This window comes from Callionymus lyra, chromosome 8, assembly GCF_982586985.1.
Source record: "Callionymus lyra chromosome 8, fCalLyr1.hap1.1, whole genome shotgun sequence".
In the NCBI taxonomy this organism is placed as follows: domain Eukaryota; kingdom Metazoa; phylum Chordata; class Actinopteri; order Syngnathiformes; family Callionymidae; genus Callionymus; species Callionymus lyra.
This window is the reverse complement of record NC_141825.1, coordinates 6,452,531-6,469,563: the sequence shown is the minus strand read 5'-3', so window position 1 is coordinate 6,469,563 and position 17,033 is coordinate 6,452,531. Positions and strand designations below refer to the sequence as shown.

The window sequence follows — 17,033 nt, the reverse complement described above, 5'->3', positions numbered from 1 at the left end:
TCTGGTTGAGTTTCCCCCACTTCCTCCTACCCCCTCCCTCCCCACCACCACTGACGGTTGCCCGGGTAACCGTGTCAGGGTGGAGGAGAAAAAAAAAAATCATGTGAGGCTGGAGCATCTTTCCGTGAGCGAGTGAATATCCGACTCTCTCTCTCTCCGTCTCTGTAGATGGGTCCTGGCCGAGGGGGCTGAAGGTGGGGAGGGAGGAGGGAGGCACGACCAGGACCGGGAGAGTGCCCCCCTCGTCGAGCTCCACTCCTGGCGGAGAGTCTCGTCACTGACGGTGCCGCGGCGACGATGGGTTGTGGCAACTCCTCGACCGCCGGCAGCTCCGGAGGAGGTGAGTGTTGTGTTCGTATTGTGTTGTGTTGTATGTGACAAGGACGTGTGTGTCATGTTTCGTGCTGCATGATGGACAACACACGGAACCGGGTCTCGGGATCCTCGCGACAAGTGCTGAAATCTTCTCGAAGATTCTAGAGCTGAGCCAGAGGGGCTCGAACCTCACAGACGCCTCTAAATGGACGGATCGAAAGAGAAGTAATCGTGGGTCAATACCCATCATCCTTTGCATCGTTTGACCTTCTTTTTGAAACGATGGAACAAGCGAGATGAGAGAAGGAAAGGGACGGATGGATCAGACAGAGCTGAGCCAAAAGACAAAGCTCCATAATGACCAGTGAAAATAGTTTTCTCTGTTTTGTGACTCTTGTTGGTTTAGGGAGACAAAACTTCTGGGTCTTAAACTATTGGAAAGTCTAAGTGACGGATCATAGCGTCAGAATTGTAGCTCTTTCTCTGTTCCCTCGCTTCTCTCCTCAGTGTTTCCTTGGTAATCTCCTTTTTGTTCCCTTATTTCCCTCCTCTGTGCACCCTTGTTTCCCTCATTGTGCCCCTCGATGCTATCCTCCGTGTTCCCTTGCTTTTCTTCTTTGTGTTCCCTTGCTTTTCTTCTTTGTGTTCCCTTGCTTCTCTCCTATATGTTCCCTTACTTCCCTCCTCTGTGCGTCCTTGTTTCCCTCATTGTATTCTTTCTCTTCTTTCTTTGTGTTCCCTTACTTTTCTCCTATATGTTCCCTTGATTCTCTCCTATATGTTCCCTTACTTCCCTCCTCTGTGCATCCTTGTTTCCCTCATTGTATTCTTTCTCTTCTCTACTTTGTGTTCCCTCGCTTTCCTCTGTGTTTGCTTGCTTTTCACCGTCTTGTTCCCAAGATTCTCTCCTCTATGTTCCCTTGCTTCTCTCCTTTCTGTTCCCTTACTTCCCTCCTCCGTGTTCCCTTGCTTTTCTTCTTTGTGTTCCCTCTGTTCTCTCCTTCATTTTTCCTTGCTTCTTTCCTTCAGAAATCAGCTCAGCAAGTTTCTTTCTCTGTTTGTTTGTTTAACCTTCACAGAGAAACTTGACAACATCACAAACTCTTGGAAACATTAGGATCGATTCTGCTTCAGAAAATGTATTTGTCCTCTGTGAGCTGTTGCTTGTTTTTGATTGAAACACAGGAGATGTTATTAACTTGTTCTGTTGCTGAACATGTTGTTTCCATGGATCCAGCAATTCTCACTGACTCGAGCTTCCTGTGAGAAGCTTCATCTTCATCCACCTGTAGCGACTTTGAAGATAATTGTCCGACTGATTGAAGCCACTTCATCAGTGATGGTTCGAATGATGTCCATCAATTCTCTCCTCCATGTTCCCTGACTTTTCTCCTCCATGTTCCCTCACTTCTCTCCTCCATGTTCCCTGACTTTTCTCCTCCATGTTCCCTCACTTCTCTCCTCCATGTTCCCTGACTTTTCTCCTCCATGTTTCCTCACTTCTCTCCTCCATGTTTCCTCACTTATCTCCTCCATGTTTCCTCACTTCTCTCCTCCATGTTCCCTGACTTTTCTCCTCCATGTTTCCTTACTTCTCTCCTCAATGTTTCCTCACTTCTCTCCTCCATGTTCCCTGACTTTTCTCCTCCATGTTCCCTCACTTATCTCCTCCATGTTTCCTCACTTCTCTCCTCCATGTTCCCTCACTTCTCTCCTCCATGTTTCCTCACTTCTCTCCTCCATGTTCCCTGACTTTTCTCCTCCATGTTTCCTCACTTCTCTCCTCCATGTTCCCTGAATTTTCTCCTCCATGTTCCCTCACTTCTGTCCTCCATGTTCCCTGACTTTTTTCCTCCATGTTTCCTCACTTCTCCCCTCCATGTTCCCTGACTTTTCTCCTCCATGTTCCCTGACTTTTCTCCTCCATGTTTCCTCACTTCTCTCCTCCATGTTTCCTCACTTCTCTCCTTCATGTTCCTTGACTTTTGTCCTCCATGTTCCCTGACTTTTCTCCTCCATGTTCCCTGACTTTCCTCCTCCATCTTTCCTGACTTTTCTCCTCCATGTTCCCTCACTTCTCTGCTCCTTGTTCCCTCGCTTCTCTCCTCCATGTTCCCTCACTTTTCTCCTCCATGTTCCCTTGCTTCTCTCTTCCATGTTCCCTCGCTTCTCTCCTCCATTTTCCCTCACTTCTCTCCTTCATGTTCACTTGCTTCTCTCCTCCATTTTCCCTTGCTTCTCTCCTCCATTTGCCCTCGCTTCTTTCCTCCATGTTCCCTCACTTCTCTTCTAAATGTTCCCTCACTTCTCTCCACCATGTTCCCTCACTTCTCTCCTTCATGTTCCCTTGCTTCTCTCCTCCATTTTCCCTTGCTTCTCTCCAACATTTGCACTCGCTTCTTTCATCCATGTTCCCTCACTTCTCTTCTAAATGTTCCCTCACTTCTCTCCACCATGTTCCCTCACTTCTCTCCTTCATGTTCCCTTGCTTCTCTCCTCCATGTTCCCTTGCTTCTCTCCTCCATGTTCCCTTGCTTCTCTCCTCCATGTTCTCTCGCTTCTCTTCTCCATGTTCCCTCGCTTCTCTCCAACATGTTCCCTCGCTTCTCTCCTTCATGTTCCCTCGCTTCTCTCCTCTTTGTTCCCTCGCTTCTCTCCTTCATGTTCCCTTGCTTCTCTATTCCATGTTCCCTCGCATCTCTTCTCCAAGTTCCCTTGCTTCTCTCCAACATGTTCCCTCGCTTCTTTCCTCCATGTTTAGTCTCTTCTCTCCTAAATGTTCCCTCACTTCTCACCTCCTTGTTCCCTAGCTTCTCTCCAACATGCTCCCTCACTTCTCTCGTCCATGTTCCCTAGCTTCTCTCCAACATGTTCCTTCATTTTTCTCCTCCATGTTCCCTCGCTTGTCTCCTCCACATTCCCTCCCTTCTCTCCTCAATGTTCCCTCGCTTCTCTCCTCCATGTTCCCTCGCTTCTCTCCTCCACGTTCCCTCCCTTCTCTCGTCATTGTTCCCTCGCTTCTCTCCTCCATGTTCCCACGTTTCTCTCCTTGTTTCGTCTTCTGTTCAACTCTTGTTACTCAACATGACAAACAACAGACAGACTTGCTTCACATCAACCGTCGAACTGAATCTTGACGTGAACGAAGGAAAGTGGAGTCACATGATGCGTCGCTGGGATGTGAAAGAGCTTTTGTGGAGGGTCTGAATGAGAGTCTGTCGAGCCGAGGGTCGTCGCTGAAGACCTTCACTGTCCCACTTTCACGTCCGAGGTCGCCGCTTCTGTTGTGCTGGTTCTGAGCGTGACCCCAGAGTCAGGAGTTCACCAGCTGTGTTCTGAAACCCCCTCCGAGCGGAACGACAAATTGGACACACGAGGCAACGAATGAGGTCAAGATTCATTTTTGGATCTTTAATGTCAAGAAAATGAAGTTAATTTTACAAATGTATTTTATAAAAGAGATGAAAGGTCAAGCAATAAATGTTTCTTTTAAAAAAAAAAAAAGAAAGCAGTGAAACTATAAACATATTTTTAATTCATCAACAAATCATGTCTTTACTCACATTTTTATTTGTTTACCTCAACTTAAAGAAAGACAATGAAGTTAATCTAATTAATATTTTAAAGAAAATGTTATACATGGAAAAATGGAATAATACATTAAAACATAAAGTTAGCGGTTTAAGATTTAAATAACAAAAGAAGCAACACCTGTATATTCACAGAATAAGAAGAAACACATGAAATATTATCATTTATATTCATGAACATATAAATACAACAATTAAAAAGTGATAAAACTTCATGTGAACTACAATTTTCTGTTTCTTGCCACTGAAATGGAGACAAAACTTTTTCATAAACAACACAAATCCCTTTAAAATACCAAATTCCATTAATTATATTTTATTTTATTAGTAAAAATATGGCAGAAAAAAGAAATTGTGTTCATAACTAAAAGTAAATATCAAATGGTTCAGTCGATCACGAACAAACAAAGGTGAAGAACAACAACAAGGTGACAACAAAATAGAACTTTTGTTTTGTGTGTTTGTATATGTTTGCATTTGTTGTTATGAGTTACCAGTTGAATAGGACATTCTTTATGTGAAAAAAAACATTTTCTCTGTTCCAGGTCCAGCAGACGCATCCAAGGACGTGTGAGTTTTGTTTGTTTGTCATCATTCAACACGTGTATGTGTTTGTGTGCATGTGTGTGTGTGTGTGTATCCACGTGTGTGTTGAGACACAGATAAGATAAAGTCAGGACTCATGAGAGCTGAGAGCAGCAAACACTGTCGCCACAGATAATCAGAGCTACACAGCAGAAACACACAAACACACACACTGAATGTGCGTGTACATACACAGACAAAATAACACACACACTAACAATCTCGCACACAGCACACCAACACATGCACGTGCAGACACACACACACACACACACATTAAAGCCTTCAAACATACACACACACACATCAGCATACACAATATCTTAGGCGCACATATACACACATAGTTACACATGGTTACACACACAAAATAATACACACACTCTAAAAAACTCAAGCACTATCTGTCACACACACACATGATTACATATAGAATTACACACATAAACACACACAAAATCACACAGACAAAAACTCACTATCTTTCACACACACAAAGGATTACAATAACACACGTAAACACAGACACACACACAATCCCTCCCATACACACAGATGGTTACGTGCACAATCTCTTTTTCACCCACACACATTAAAAACACACACACATAAGCATACACAATCTCCTACACGCACATATACACACATGGTAACACACGATATTAATATACAAACACTAGAAAAAAACAATTACACACACACAATAACTGACATACACAAACACTATTACACACACACAATCTCGCAGACAAAAACACACTATCTGTCACACATGCACAGGATTAGAATTACACACATAAACACACACACAAAATCACAGACACACACATACACAGCATTATACATAAAATTACACACATAAACACACACACACAATCACAGACACTGACACACACATACACACACTGGGTTACGTGCACATTCTCTCCTTCACCCACACACATTAAATACACACGCACATAAGCATAAACAATCTCCTACGTGCACATTTACACACATGGTACAATATTTATACACAAATACTTTTAATTACAATTACGCACACACAAACACAATTACACACACAAAATCACAGACACACACAAAAATGGAAGACAAGATATGGGCACATATACACACATGGTAACGCACGATATTAATATACAAACACTAGAAAAAACAATTACGCACACAAACACAATTACACACAAAAAATCTCACAAAGACAACACACTAAACCTCAACATTGAAACTTGTTTCTCCATCAGGGCAGAAGATCTGGCAGCAGACGATGAGAAGCGAAGGTACAAGTTGATGCTCATGATCATCCATCACGGCGGCCATGTTTGAAAGATTTCTTTAAAAGATCTCAAAGAGTCGTACAGAGAAGAATCTCAATCGTAATCCTATGATTTCAGAGCAACTGACGCAGCGTTTCTTCCTCACAGGAACTACGGAGGCGTGTACGTTGGTATACCCACCGACCTGTCGGGCGTCGCCACCAGTCAGTCCAAGTCAACCACTAAAGGTGAACACAAAATTCTAATGTTAGCATGTTAAGAAATATACTTTTATTTATAATTCAAGCAGTGATTTTAAACAATGTCAGGTACTATTATTTTTTAATTCACAGAATCTTCTGAACTAGCTAACTTAACTTAGCAGCTACTCAAAAGCGCTAGTAGGCGCAAATATTAAGTGGCGCAAAAGCTAGCGGGTGCAAACATAAGCTGGTGCTGATACTAGCTGGTGCAAACATTAGCTTGTGCTTATGCTAGCAGGCGCAAACATTAGCTGGCGCTTAGGCTAGCTGGTGTAAACATTAGCTGGTGCTTATGCTAGCTGGTGCAAACATTAGCCGGTGCAAAATGCTAGCAGGTGCAAATATTAGCTGGTGCTTCAGCTAGCTGTCGCAAACATTTTCTAGAGCTAATGCTAGCTGGCGCAAACATTAGCTAGTGCTAATGCAAGCTGGTTCAAAAATTAGCCGGTGCTAAATGCTAGCAGGCGCAAATATTAGTTGGTGCTTCAGCTAGCTGGTGCAAACATTAGCCGGTGCTAAATGCTAGCAGGTGCAAATATTAGGTTGTGCTTATGCTAGCAGGCGCAAACATTATCTGGCGCTTAAGCTAGCTGGTGCAAACATAAGCTTGTGCTAATGCTAGATGGTGCCTACATTAGATGGTGCTAGCCGGTGATAATGCCACCTGGTGCTAACGCTAGCTGGGTTTAACAGTAGTTGGTGATGAAGCTAGCTAGTGGTAATGCTAGCTGGTTATATAGGTAGCTGGTGCTAACACTAACTGTTGCTAACACCAGCTGAGCTGATGATAAGGCTATATAGTGCTAACAATAGCTAATGATAACACTAGCTGATGATCACGCTAGCTGGTGATAACACCAGACATTGCTAATGCCAACTGGTGCTAACACTAGCTGTTGCTAACACTAGCTGGTGACAACACCAGAAATTGCTAATGCTAGCTGGTGAAAAAACTAGCTGGTGCTAACACTTGCTGTAGCTAACGCAAGTTCGAAATAGATTAAATAAAAACCCTCTCAATGTGACACTCATCCTCTAATATTTCTGAAATTACATAAAAAAGTTAAAGTAATATTTTAATTAAAAATGACTCTTTTTTTTTTAAAGTTATTCTGTCCTTTTATTTTCATGCATCACTCAATGTTATCCAAATATTGGAGGAGTTTCAAATGAAAATAAATAAAAATTGTAACCACTCAGGAACAAAATGTGTTCAAATTTCTTCCTTCTTTTTTCTTGCATCAAGTGATGACTCATCCCTCCTTTTATTCGACTTGTGCTCACTCTTGTTCTCAATCGCTCATCGCTCTTTCATTTTCTCCTCTCGTCAGATTAGCACCTGCTTCGAAAGCACAAAGACATCGCACGACTTCGACTCCACGAGCAGCAGCAGGTTGTGACGTGGATCGCAGCCGACGAGGAGAAACAATGACCAGCAAAGCTTCCTCTACCGTCCGTGACTCATGCAAGACATGTTGAGACTCACGACTGGCTTCTGGTCTGCACAGAACTAAAGGGCAACATTTCCTATTTTGTCAAAAATGTTAACTCTAAAAAAAGAGGAACTGTAAAACCATTATTTCACCCACGTTTAAAATTTGATTCTTTTTGTTGCATCTCACTGTGTTCACGGTGATTATATCTGGATTTTAACATTAGAAAAATCAAAAATCAAAGCAAAATCAGTTTGTTTAAAAATTCACTTTGTATTGTTCTTTCGATTAAAACATTTGTAGAACTTGACAAATTTTTCCACTAACCTTATATTCCTCTGCTTTTAGTGAATTATTTTTTATTAATATTAATTTTCTTAGTTTTAAATCTGAAACTGATTGAACATGTTAATCATAGTTAATAATTGATTTAACTTGATTTTGTCATTTCCAATACCATTATGTGCAAACTTATATAACTTCAAATATAATAATATTTTATGATGTACATTAAAAAGCATAAAAAATATAAATACATAATAGAAAATCCCTTTAAATATTTTAGATTTTCATTTAGCATAAAAAATACTAAAATCGTTATTTTTGCACAATTTACACTTTAATTAATTGTTTTTTTTATAACTTACTTACTTACGTAAAACTTATTTATTTTCCTCTTTTCATTTCTCCTTCAATCATTTAATTTTCACCACAATTCCTTTCCTTTCTTTATTTATTATAACATGAACATTTTAGCTTTAAGTAACGTTTTACACATTTTATTTAATGTTTTTAACCTCAGAATTTTTACTTAATCATATTATTATTATTTTTAATTGTTCCTTTTGGTTTCAAACACAATCCTGTGAAATCTGAAAAACAATTTGACACTTAAATTCATTAATATTTTTGGTTTAAATTCGACTTTTTTCATCTTATTCCACATTTATTATCTTAAATTGTTAAGCGTTTATCTTCACACATCATCAATAATAACATCAATAACAGCTACAAGTGCAATAAAACTAGCTTTTTCATTATTTAAATTGATTGACATGTTTAAGCTAACAAAGCTACTTGTTGCTAACCAGTGTTTATATAACATGTTCAAGGCTCATTTAGACTTTGGAAAACACGTATATAATTAAATACTTTATTACTTAATCGCTTAAATAGTGTTATTTGTGTAAAAACCTGTTAAATTGTTTTTATTAAAAGCCAGTTTATTTTGAAGCAGTTAGCCAACACCAAGAAGCTACGTAGCTTTAGCGCTTAGCTCTGTGATGCTAATATGAAAAGCTATATTTACGAGTGGAAGTTTAATAATGTTTTGCCAGATAAAAAAGAGGTTTAACTAATACAATAAACAACATGTGTAACAAGTTTTTTGGAAGATTTTAAAATGTTATTTGAACAATTGAAATCTTAACAAGAAAAAAAGTTTAACACACAAAGTTATTATAAATGTTGAAAATTAAACAGTTATTCTTTAATTTATTTTAATGTGTAATAAAGATTCCTGACACACATTGTTAAATTCGTCAATATATATATATCATAAAAGTTATTGCTGTTTACTGACGTGAATGTAAGAAAACGCTGACCTTGAGTTTTAGATAAATCTTCAGTGATATGTGATATCAAGGGCTCGACCGGAACATTATGACCACCTTCCCTTCTTGGTGACATCACATGACGACGGGATCTTTCACGACCAAACAAGGACAAACACAGATGGAACAAAACCTTCTCGTCCGACGCAGACTCTTTTACTGGTCGACGTTTTCTGTTTTGAATGTTTTTTTTTTGTTTTTTTTTAACTTTGTCGTCAGATTTTGTTTCTTTATTGTTTTGTTTCGAAACTAAGAAGCAAAAACGATCAACTTGTCATTCTCGATGGACAACATTGAATAAAAGAACATTTGCAGTTAAACAATTTATGTTTGTGTGGATACTTTTCAGTTGACATATATATATATATATATATAAACAATAATAATATATACAAATAATTGTAATAATAATAATATTAAAAATGAAGCGCTTTAACAATAAAAAACAATACACAGTTAAAATATATAATTTAAAAGATTAAGACACATAAGACAAACACAGGAGTCCCGGAAAATCAGAGAAAAGCTCAAATAAGAATGTCTTAAGATGTTTCTTGAAGTTTGAATGTCATTAGAATCAATATTTAACGTTAAAAGTTAATCCATCATAAATTCACATTATTGTTTAATTATATATTTTAAAAAGAAAACCCTGATTTGTTTTAAATAAACGTAAGCAAAACCTATTGATTATGTTTTCTCCAAATAATATTGAATTCTTTTTTTCCTGTGTAAGAAAATATACGTTATTGTTTGTATCGCAGCAGAAGCGCCTCCCTCAGGCAGATGGCGGTATTACATTACATTTTGTGAGGTTTGAGATTAATGAATTCAAATAAGTCAATCAAACCTTCTGCTGACCATGAAGCGCGTGGAGATCAGAGGTCTGGTGAGATATTCCAGAGACGATTAACCATCTCTCTCTTCTCTCCAGACACTGTCGTGCTACGTGATGAATCCCACGTCTTTAATCTCATCATCTGAGCAGCTGCTGCCTTTATCTCCATCAGTCCAGTCTGGCATTTCCTCCGTCTGTTCCTCCCTGGACGCCAACCAGAGATCTGTGATGGTCAGATCTGGACCTCCAGAGACCAGAACACATTTGTGGTCATGTTCTTCAGAAACAATTGTGGAAGAAAAATTCAACTTTTATTTTTAAATTCACATTTAAAGATCAACTAATGATCAACTCTCCTGACATGTAGTAAATGTTCTTCTCTCCAAGACACAGTAAGTCCCTCATCATGACCATGTTTTCAACTTATTACTTTATAAAGTTGCTCTGAAATCTGGGCGAACGAGAGGTTACGAGAGTCCATTATGACGTATTAATGGCTTCACTCCTCCAGCCAGCTGTAATCACGCCCGCTTTGTCTATACAACGAGTCCCTTGGAGGCGAAGACTTCAGGGATGGATGACGCGTGGTGACAAACCGCCATGCTCGACCAATCACAGCAGAGGGGGCGTGGTTACAGTCAACAAGATTTAATCTCCGGGAAAGTGGGCGGAGCTTAAGGTCATTTTTCAATGTCAATATTTAAATGAAAAGAGAGTTTTGTACAAACACACACTGATGATACAATAGAGTCACACATCACAACAACACACACGCATATACACACATTTTAAGTTCCCAAAGTTGGGATTTTGATGCTTTAGAAGTGGTTTGTAAAAAATAAAAAGTTTTAAACTCTTCAAAATTATTGTCGACATAATCAAATGTTCATGTAAATAATGGATTCATTATATAATTTAATGATGTCAAAATATATGGTTTGAACGTTTAATCTCAAACTGGACGTTTTTTAATTCAGGTGGAAGATAATTTTTTGTTTTTCAAAACACTACTAAATGTAACCAGCAGAGGTCAGTACACTACCAATTAAACATTAGTAGGCTTAAAAAGATTGAATAGAGTAAAAAGTACAGAGTAAAGTTATTGTCCAGATAAAACCTTTCTAAATGAAACATACTTAATTTATTATATTAAAATGTATCGTATATACATGGATATATATTAGAGTGAAAGAGTAAAACGAAATTATAGCTTTAACACGAGCAGTTTTCTGTGAACTCTTGGTTCGATTGATAAGACTCATTGATAAGTTGTTCCTCCTCGTTATCAATACATAACTCTGATTAAGGTTAAGTAGAATTTGATTTTACCTTAATGTCCTCAACTGACGGAATTACAATGTTTTTTTCAAATACACCAAACAAGAAGTCATTTTTTTTACGAATTCAATCCTAATATGTTACAAGGATAAAATGACATGTATTCTAAAAAACATTGGATACATCATATATTTTACTCTTTTATATAAAAAACATCAAATGCAAAACAAGTGTTCTCATGCAATATTTTAATTGAATTTATTATTGTTTTATATACATTTAATTAAAAATATTTAACAAAAGTACTAGGAAAAGAGTTAAACAAACCCCCCCCCCCAAAAAAAAAAAACAGGAGAAAAAAGATATTGAAACTAAGATTTTTAGGAAAATATATGAAAAAATAAAAAAACGATATTAAGACTGACAATAAATACATTGTTTAATGTTGAATTTGATATATATTTTTATTCCAACAATGTCATATAAAAGCACTACAACAAAAAAGATATTCCAAAAAATATTTTTAGGAAAATATACGTACAAAAACGCATAATAAAGAAATTACATTAAGACCAGCGATAAATAAATTGTTTAATATTTAATTTTTATATATATATTAATAAAAAAGGAATCATGATTCACGATCTTGATGATATTTGTCGGGTCACATTATACTGGTCTTTAAAACGGTTCTACGGCCAACAGAACCACAAGAAACCAACAGGAAGAGATGAGATGTCAAGGTCTTAAAGATGAAAGTCTTCCTTGCTGTGATACGGGGTCACGATCCGTCGGTCCAATGAGAAACAGTCTTACAAACATAACAGGTTTGAGAATCTCCTTCAGGACAGTCGAGTCACATCACCTCGTATTATACACAAGTTTAAATAAGAAGCAACAACATCAACAACAAGAACGTTGGTAGCTTCTTCTTAGTCTCAATGTGGTTCAAGTACAAGTTCTTTCTCCGGATCCTCACCAGTCTCGTCGACAAGCTTCATGATGAAGGATTACCAGACGTTCTTATGTAAAGTCCCTTTGTGATGGAAGAAAACGTGACGATGACCCCGGGGCCTGTTCCGCCCGGACCTCGCGGAGCATGACGGATCCTAGTGTTTCGTCACCTTCTGGGTCGTGACAGACATCGGTGCGATGGGCTCGTACAACACGTGATACTCACTTGGTCAGGTAGTGGCTCCCTGGAACCCGTGATGAAGGGTCGGGGGGGCGCTGTGGGCTTTGGCGGCTCCTCTTCAGTCATGTGCTTCCAATTAGAGACAAAGCATAGACGGTTCTGTCCGGCATGTGGTTCCACTTACAGCAGGTGAAACAATGCAGGAAAATAGATCGGTTATCCACCGCATTCCAGAGGCCAGTGAGAAATGGCGCTAAATCACAGCAAAGCCCTAACGGGGTGAGGAGAGGGGGGTAAGGGTGGTAAGGGGGGTCCGGATAGAACTGAACTCTGATCAGTGACTTACTTTCACTTCCGCAACACAGTTTATATCAGTGACCACTGTTGAGAAGTTCTTACGACGTTTCTTTAATGGAATCTCTTGAGAGTTGGAGCAACTGTTAGCTGTACCCAAGGTCCTATGTTGGTAGATCCAGACTGACCTTTCAGACTGTAGCATATTCCAGGTGGATGGCGATGTCCGTGATGAAATTCTCCAAGTCAACATTTAAGGAAGGAAATCCCGTTATTTGATCCGGACATGCAGGCGGATTTTTCTCAAGTGTCCCCTGGGGACATTGGGATGCTTGGACCAGGTCAAAGTACAGAGCGTTCTTGTGGTGCAAGTTGATCAGTCTTTATACAAAAATGTGGCCGAATTCACACCAATTCCCGGTTCTGGTAAGGTATGCTTTTGGTTTTTTTTACGGGAAATATAATTTCCGCATCTAATTCAAAGGCCTTGAAATTTCGGAACCTGCAATCCTGGAAAGTCCCACTAAAATATGATTTAGTTCAAATTAACCCGGATCACTTTGATGGCGTGTAAAACCTGGAGTAAGAAAGATCGTTCATTCAGGAAATCATTCTATTAAAGTCAAGTAGTTCCTGGTAATTTGCAACACAATAGAGGATTTTCATGCCGAGTCACCAATATCGGAAGTCGCCACGTTGGAGGTAATCGCTGTATAAACAAAGCGCACAAACTATAGAAATGCAACTTCTTGGAAAACAGTCAATTATGGCAGTGTTGGTACCAATCAGTCAGACAGAGGAAAAACATTTAGAGTTCTATTGACTTCCCAAACATCCAGGTAAAATTCCTGATGTAGGTTAAAACCCTCTATACACACTTGGGTTGATTCTGTCAGAACATTTCATTAATGATCCAGAAATCTTTGAAAAGCCATTGCAGCTGATTTAATTCACATCTGGCTGATCCAATGAAATGGATGGAAAATGGAAATTTGGTTTAAGACTGGGCTGTGAATCTTTGCATAACCGAAGAAGAAATTATATGTTAAATGGAAACGCAAATCACTGAAAAGGTGTTTGCATTAAAACAGATACATCAAGTCTTGGTTAAGTTGAGGAAGGAAAATATTGCCTTGTTTTTGGTGCTAAAAAGACTTTTAAAACATTGTGCTAAGCGTTCACCAAAGTTAGGGATTTTGCAACAAAGTGGTAAGAAAGTTTTGTCAAGGTCAATGTCACCCCCCCACCTGTGACCAAGACGGATACTGAACTACAAAGCACATCATCAGGTGCCATCGTTGGCCAAAAAGCTCTTATGGAAATTGACAAATCTCCATGATGCCTCAGAGTCCCGTCAAGAAGGCGGTACGTTCCTTGATGTACACATGTTTCATGTTCACGTGTTGTTCTGAACACGGCTCGGGCCCCCGGAACACCTAAGGAAACACTTAATAGCATTTGCAGTCGAGACCATGTTTTGGAGACAGTGTCCCAGGAATGTTGCCCTATATATTCCGGAGCGGGTCAGCGGCTGATCTTATCGGAGCTCCTTATATTCCCCCCGTGTTGTTGGCGGTTCCTCTGCTTTTCACTGTCGCGGTTGCAGTCGCTGCAGGCAGCCGGTTGGCGATGCTGGAAAGAATGTGGGTTAATATAGCAAGAGGGATCTGGACATCACACTCTCGTTTGCCTTTTTATAGCAGCACAGGAATCAGTCCAGGGTTGTAAATCCATAGATGTTTGGCGGTCCCACGACTCTGTGAAGGGGTGGGGGGGGCGTCTGGGCCTCGGTTAGGTCACGGCGCTCGGCGAGGCTCTCACGTGCACAGATGAAAGAAGCTGTATTTCAGTTTGGTCAGGAGCCCAGAAGTGCTAACAAGGACGCGTGTGAGCGATTACCTCTCGTCTGAAGGACGCGCCTTCGCCGTGCTTCCTCCTCGTTGTCGAGAATAAAAAAAAAAAGGCTTTTGGAGACGCATGCCAACTTCGATTCAGTCGCTGTATAAAAAGTTCCTCTGCGCTCTCTTGAATCCCCGGTCCAGGCCGTTCAGTCGGAGACAATAATCCGAGATGACGTTAACGACTCCTTCAGCAGGATGTCGGGCGAGGTTGGCACCTCTTTCACAGATCTGGAATATTAATTAGGCCAATTCCTTTGCATCGATTTTCGGCTTTCAGGCTCTTTCAAGAGTTTCCAGTTAGTTTCCGCAGAAATGCCCGGAGAAATACATCCCAGACCCTGTGGGACAACGAATATTTTCTGACAAGTGTAAGTAGCTATGCAAGGTTAAAATTCCCTTGGTACTTCTTCACTGTTTACGTTTTGTACAGTAAGTAAGTAAGTAATTTATATTTATAAAGCGCTTTTCCAGACCAGGGTCACAAAGAGCTTAAACTATCTAAACAATATTCAATAAAGTATATACTTTAAAGGTCAAGATAATACTGAGAACAACACAGGAGTTCCAGAAAATCAAGGAAAAGCCTGCACGGATAAAAACGTCTTAAGATGTTTCTTGAAAGGCACCGGGGGTCAAGCTAGTGTTCCTCTGGAAGGCCAGTGCTGATGAAACTAGCCAGACCACAAATGGGAACTCCCTTGTCGAGATCCAGATTGAGGGCCCATGAGGACCCTTTGCCAAGATCCCCACAGTAGCCAAGCGGGCGCTACAGACCCGCTTTTCTTTTCTCAAACAGAACTCTCGTCTAGATCACTTCGGTTATGAACCAGATGTTCAAGTTCACCCTGTAATTGTACTAACCCACGTTCCTTCATACTGATTGTTAAAGTGTTCCTAGCTTTGTTTCAACAAAAGAACGTGTGTAGAATGTGTTGTCATCATTTCCTCCTGACATTGGCGGCAGTTTGGACGTTGATTGGGGATAATATTGGGAAACTAAAGATTACAGTGATTGGTTTTAAGCCTGAGGACTGATTGCTACAATTGCCCCTCTGGACCCCAGTTCCCTTACTACAGTCCCCATTGATTTGGGTTCAAATATTCGTACAGTCTGAGAGTCTCTGAGGTCTTCTTGTTTGTATATTTGTGTTGGCTGTTAGAGCTTCCTCGATATGAAAAATTGCCACCAGGCTTCGGCCTATCTTTTCATCTTGTTAATGGACTTCCATCCATCCACTCACTTATCCTTTCATCAAAACATCCGCTGAGTTTATATCTGCCGTTTCCAGCAAGTGCTTCCAAATTCTGCAACAAGAATTCAGATGTTTTCAGCTTGCAGCTGGTCAGCCTTCCAGCACAGGAAGTCCTCACAAGCGATGACCCTTAATAGGTACAGTAGAACCCCCCCTTCCAAGATTACCACAAACTGCTGCTGACTGATTCGTGACCCCACTTTGAAACGCTGATGAATCTAAAGCTACAATCTGATAGCAGGTGAACCCCAAATCACAGTGGCGCTTGCAGCCTGTGGGTACGACTACGCCTCACGCTAACCCGGCTGTAAATCATCCCACAGCTGCGCCTTCACATGGGGTCCAGTCACCCTCGAAGACCTCTCGCTTGAAGATAGGGGTCTGGTGAGAGAGGGGGCTCACAGCTAGAGGTCGGGGGGTTACAGATGGGCTTTTTGAAGTCTGAGATGTTGTGGTGGGTGTGGGAGGGCGGGGACCCTGGCAGCGGGTGTTTAGGTTCCAGGATAAGAGACTGGAACGGTGGTTTAGATTTAGACCTCTAATCCCTCTAATGAAGGCCAAGTTTAGTGCACCTGTGTTGTGTAAACTGTTGTTGCTCATTGGCAGAACCCGGAGGCTCGGGAGGGAAAGTTAATGAGTTAGTAGCGTCAGCTGGTCCTTCCCAAACTCACCTCGGTAGTCCGGACGGATTGATCCATCGTTTCTTCAAATCTTGAACCAGAAGGCAAAAAGTTCTCGCGGTTATCTTAAGTACAAGTGCGTGTAAATACACGTGGCTCTCATTATCTCAGAAGTCTTTATCGTAATGTGATTTAAAACCATTATCCAGGTACGTATTTACCGTTTTGTTTTACTTTCCGTTGTTAATAACCTTCTGTATTGTCGATTTATCCGTGTTGCGTGTGTCGAGCATCAGGAGCTTCTGTTTATTACCCTGTTAGCGTCTCATTAGCATCACTGCCTTGGTGAGATTTCAACGTTTAAACACTGGAGACGAGTCAAAAGCTGCTGTTAGTAAACCGCTTTTGTTCGGCAGCAACAAAAAAATCAAAGTCCTCTCAGATTCAACAACTAAATCGCTTCCTATTTCCTGATTGCGGCCTTGATGTGTGCTTAAGCGTTCTAGCGTCCACGTTCACATGTTTGGACGGCCTGATTAGACGCCGCCGTGACGCTAATGCATCCGCTCTGATCGCTGCTCCGTTTCAAAGTAGCCGTTGGAAATGTTTCCGCCGCTTAATCAGACTGAAACAATACGGGAACCACATCTGTGATA

The 17,033-nt window shown here is 40.3% G+C and overlaps 1 protein-coding gene across 1 annotated transcript; it reads left to right on the top strand.

Moving 5' to 3' along the window:
• c25h12orf75 (chromosome 25 C12orf75 homolog) lies at positions 1 to 7,898 on the top strand. Its single transcript, XM_087797333.1, has 5 exons — positions 1 to 340; positions 4,451 to 4,475; positions 5,738 to 5,773; positions 5,918 to 5,997; positions 7,344 to 7,898. The coding sequence occupies exons 1-5, from the start codon at positions 298 to 300 to the stop codon at positions 7,346 to 7,348; spliced, it is 189 nt and encodes a 62-aa protein (XP_087653459.1). The 5' UTR covers positions 1 to 297; the 3' UTR covers positions 7,349 to 7,898.
• Positions 7,899 to 17,033: the final 9,135 nt, after the last annotated feature.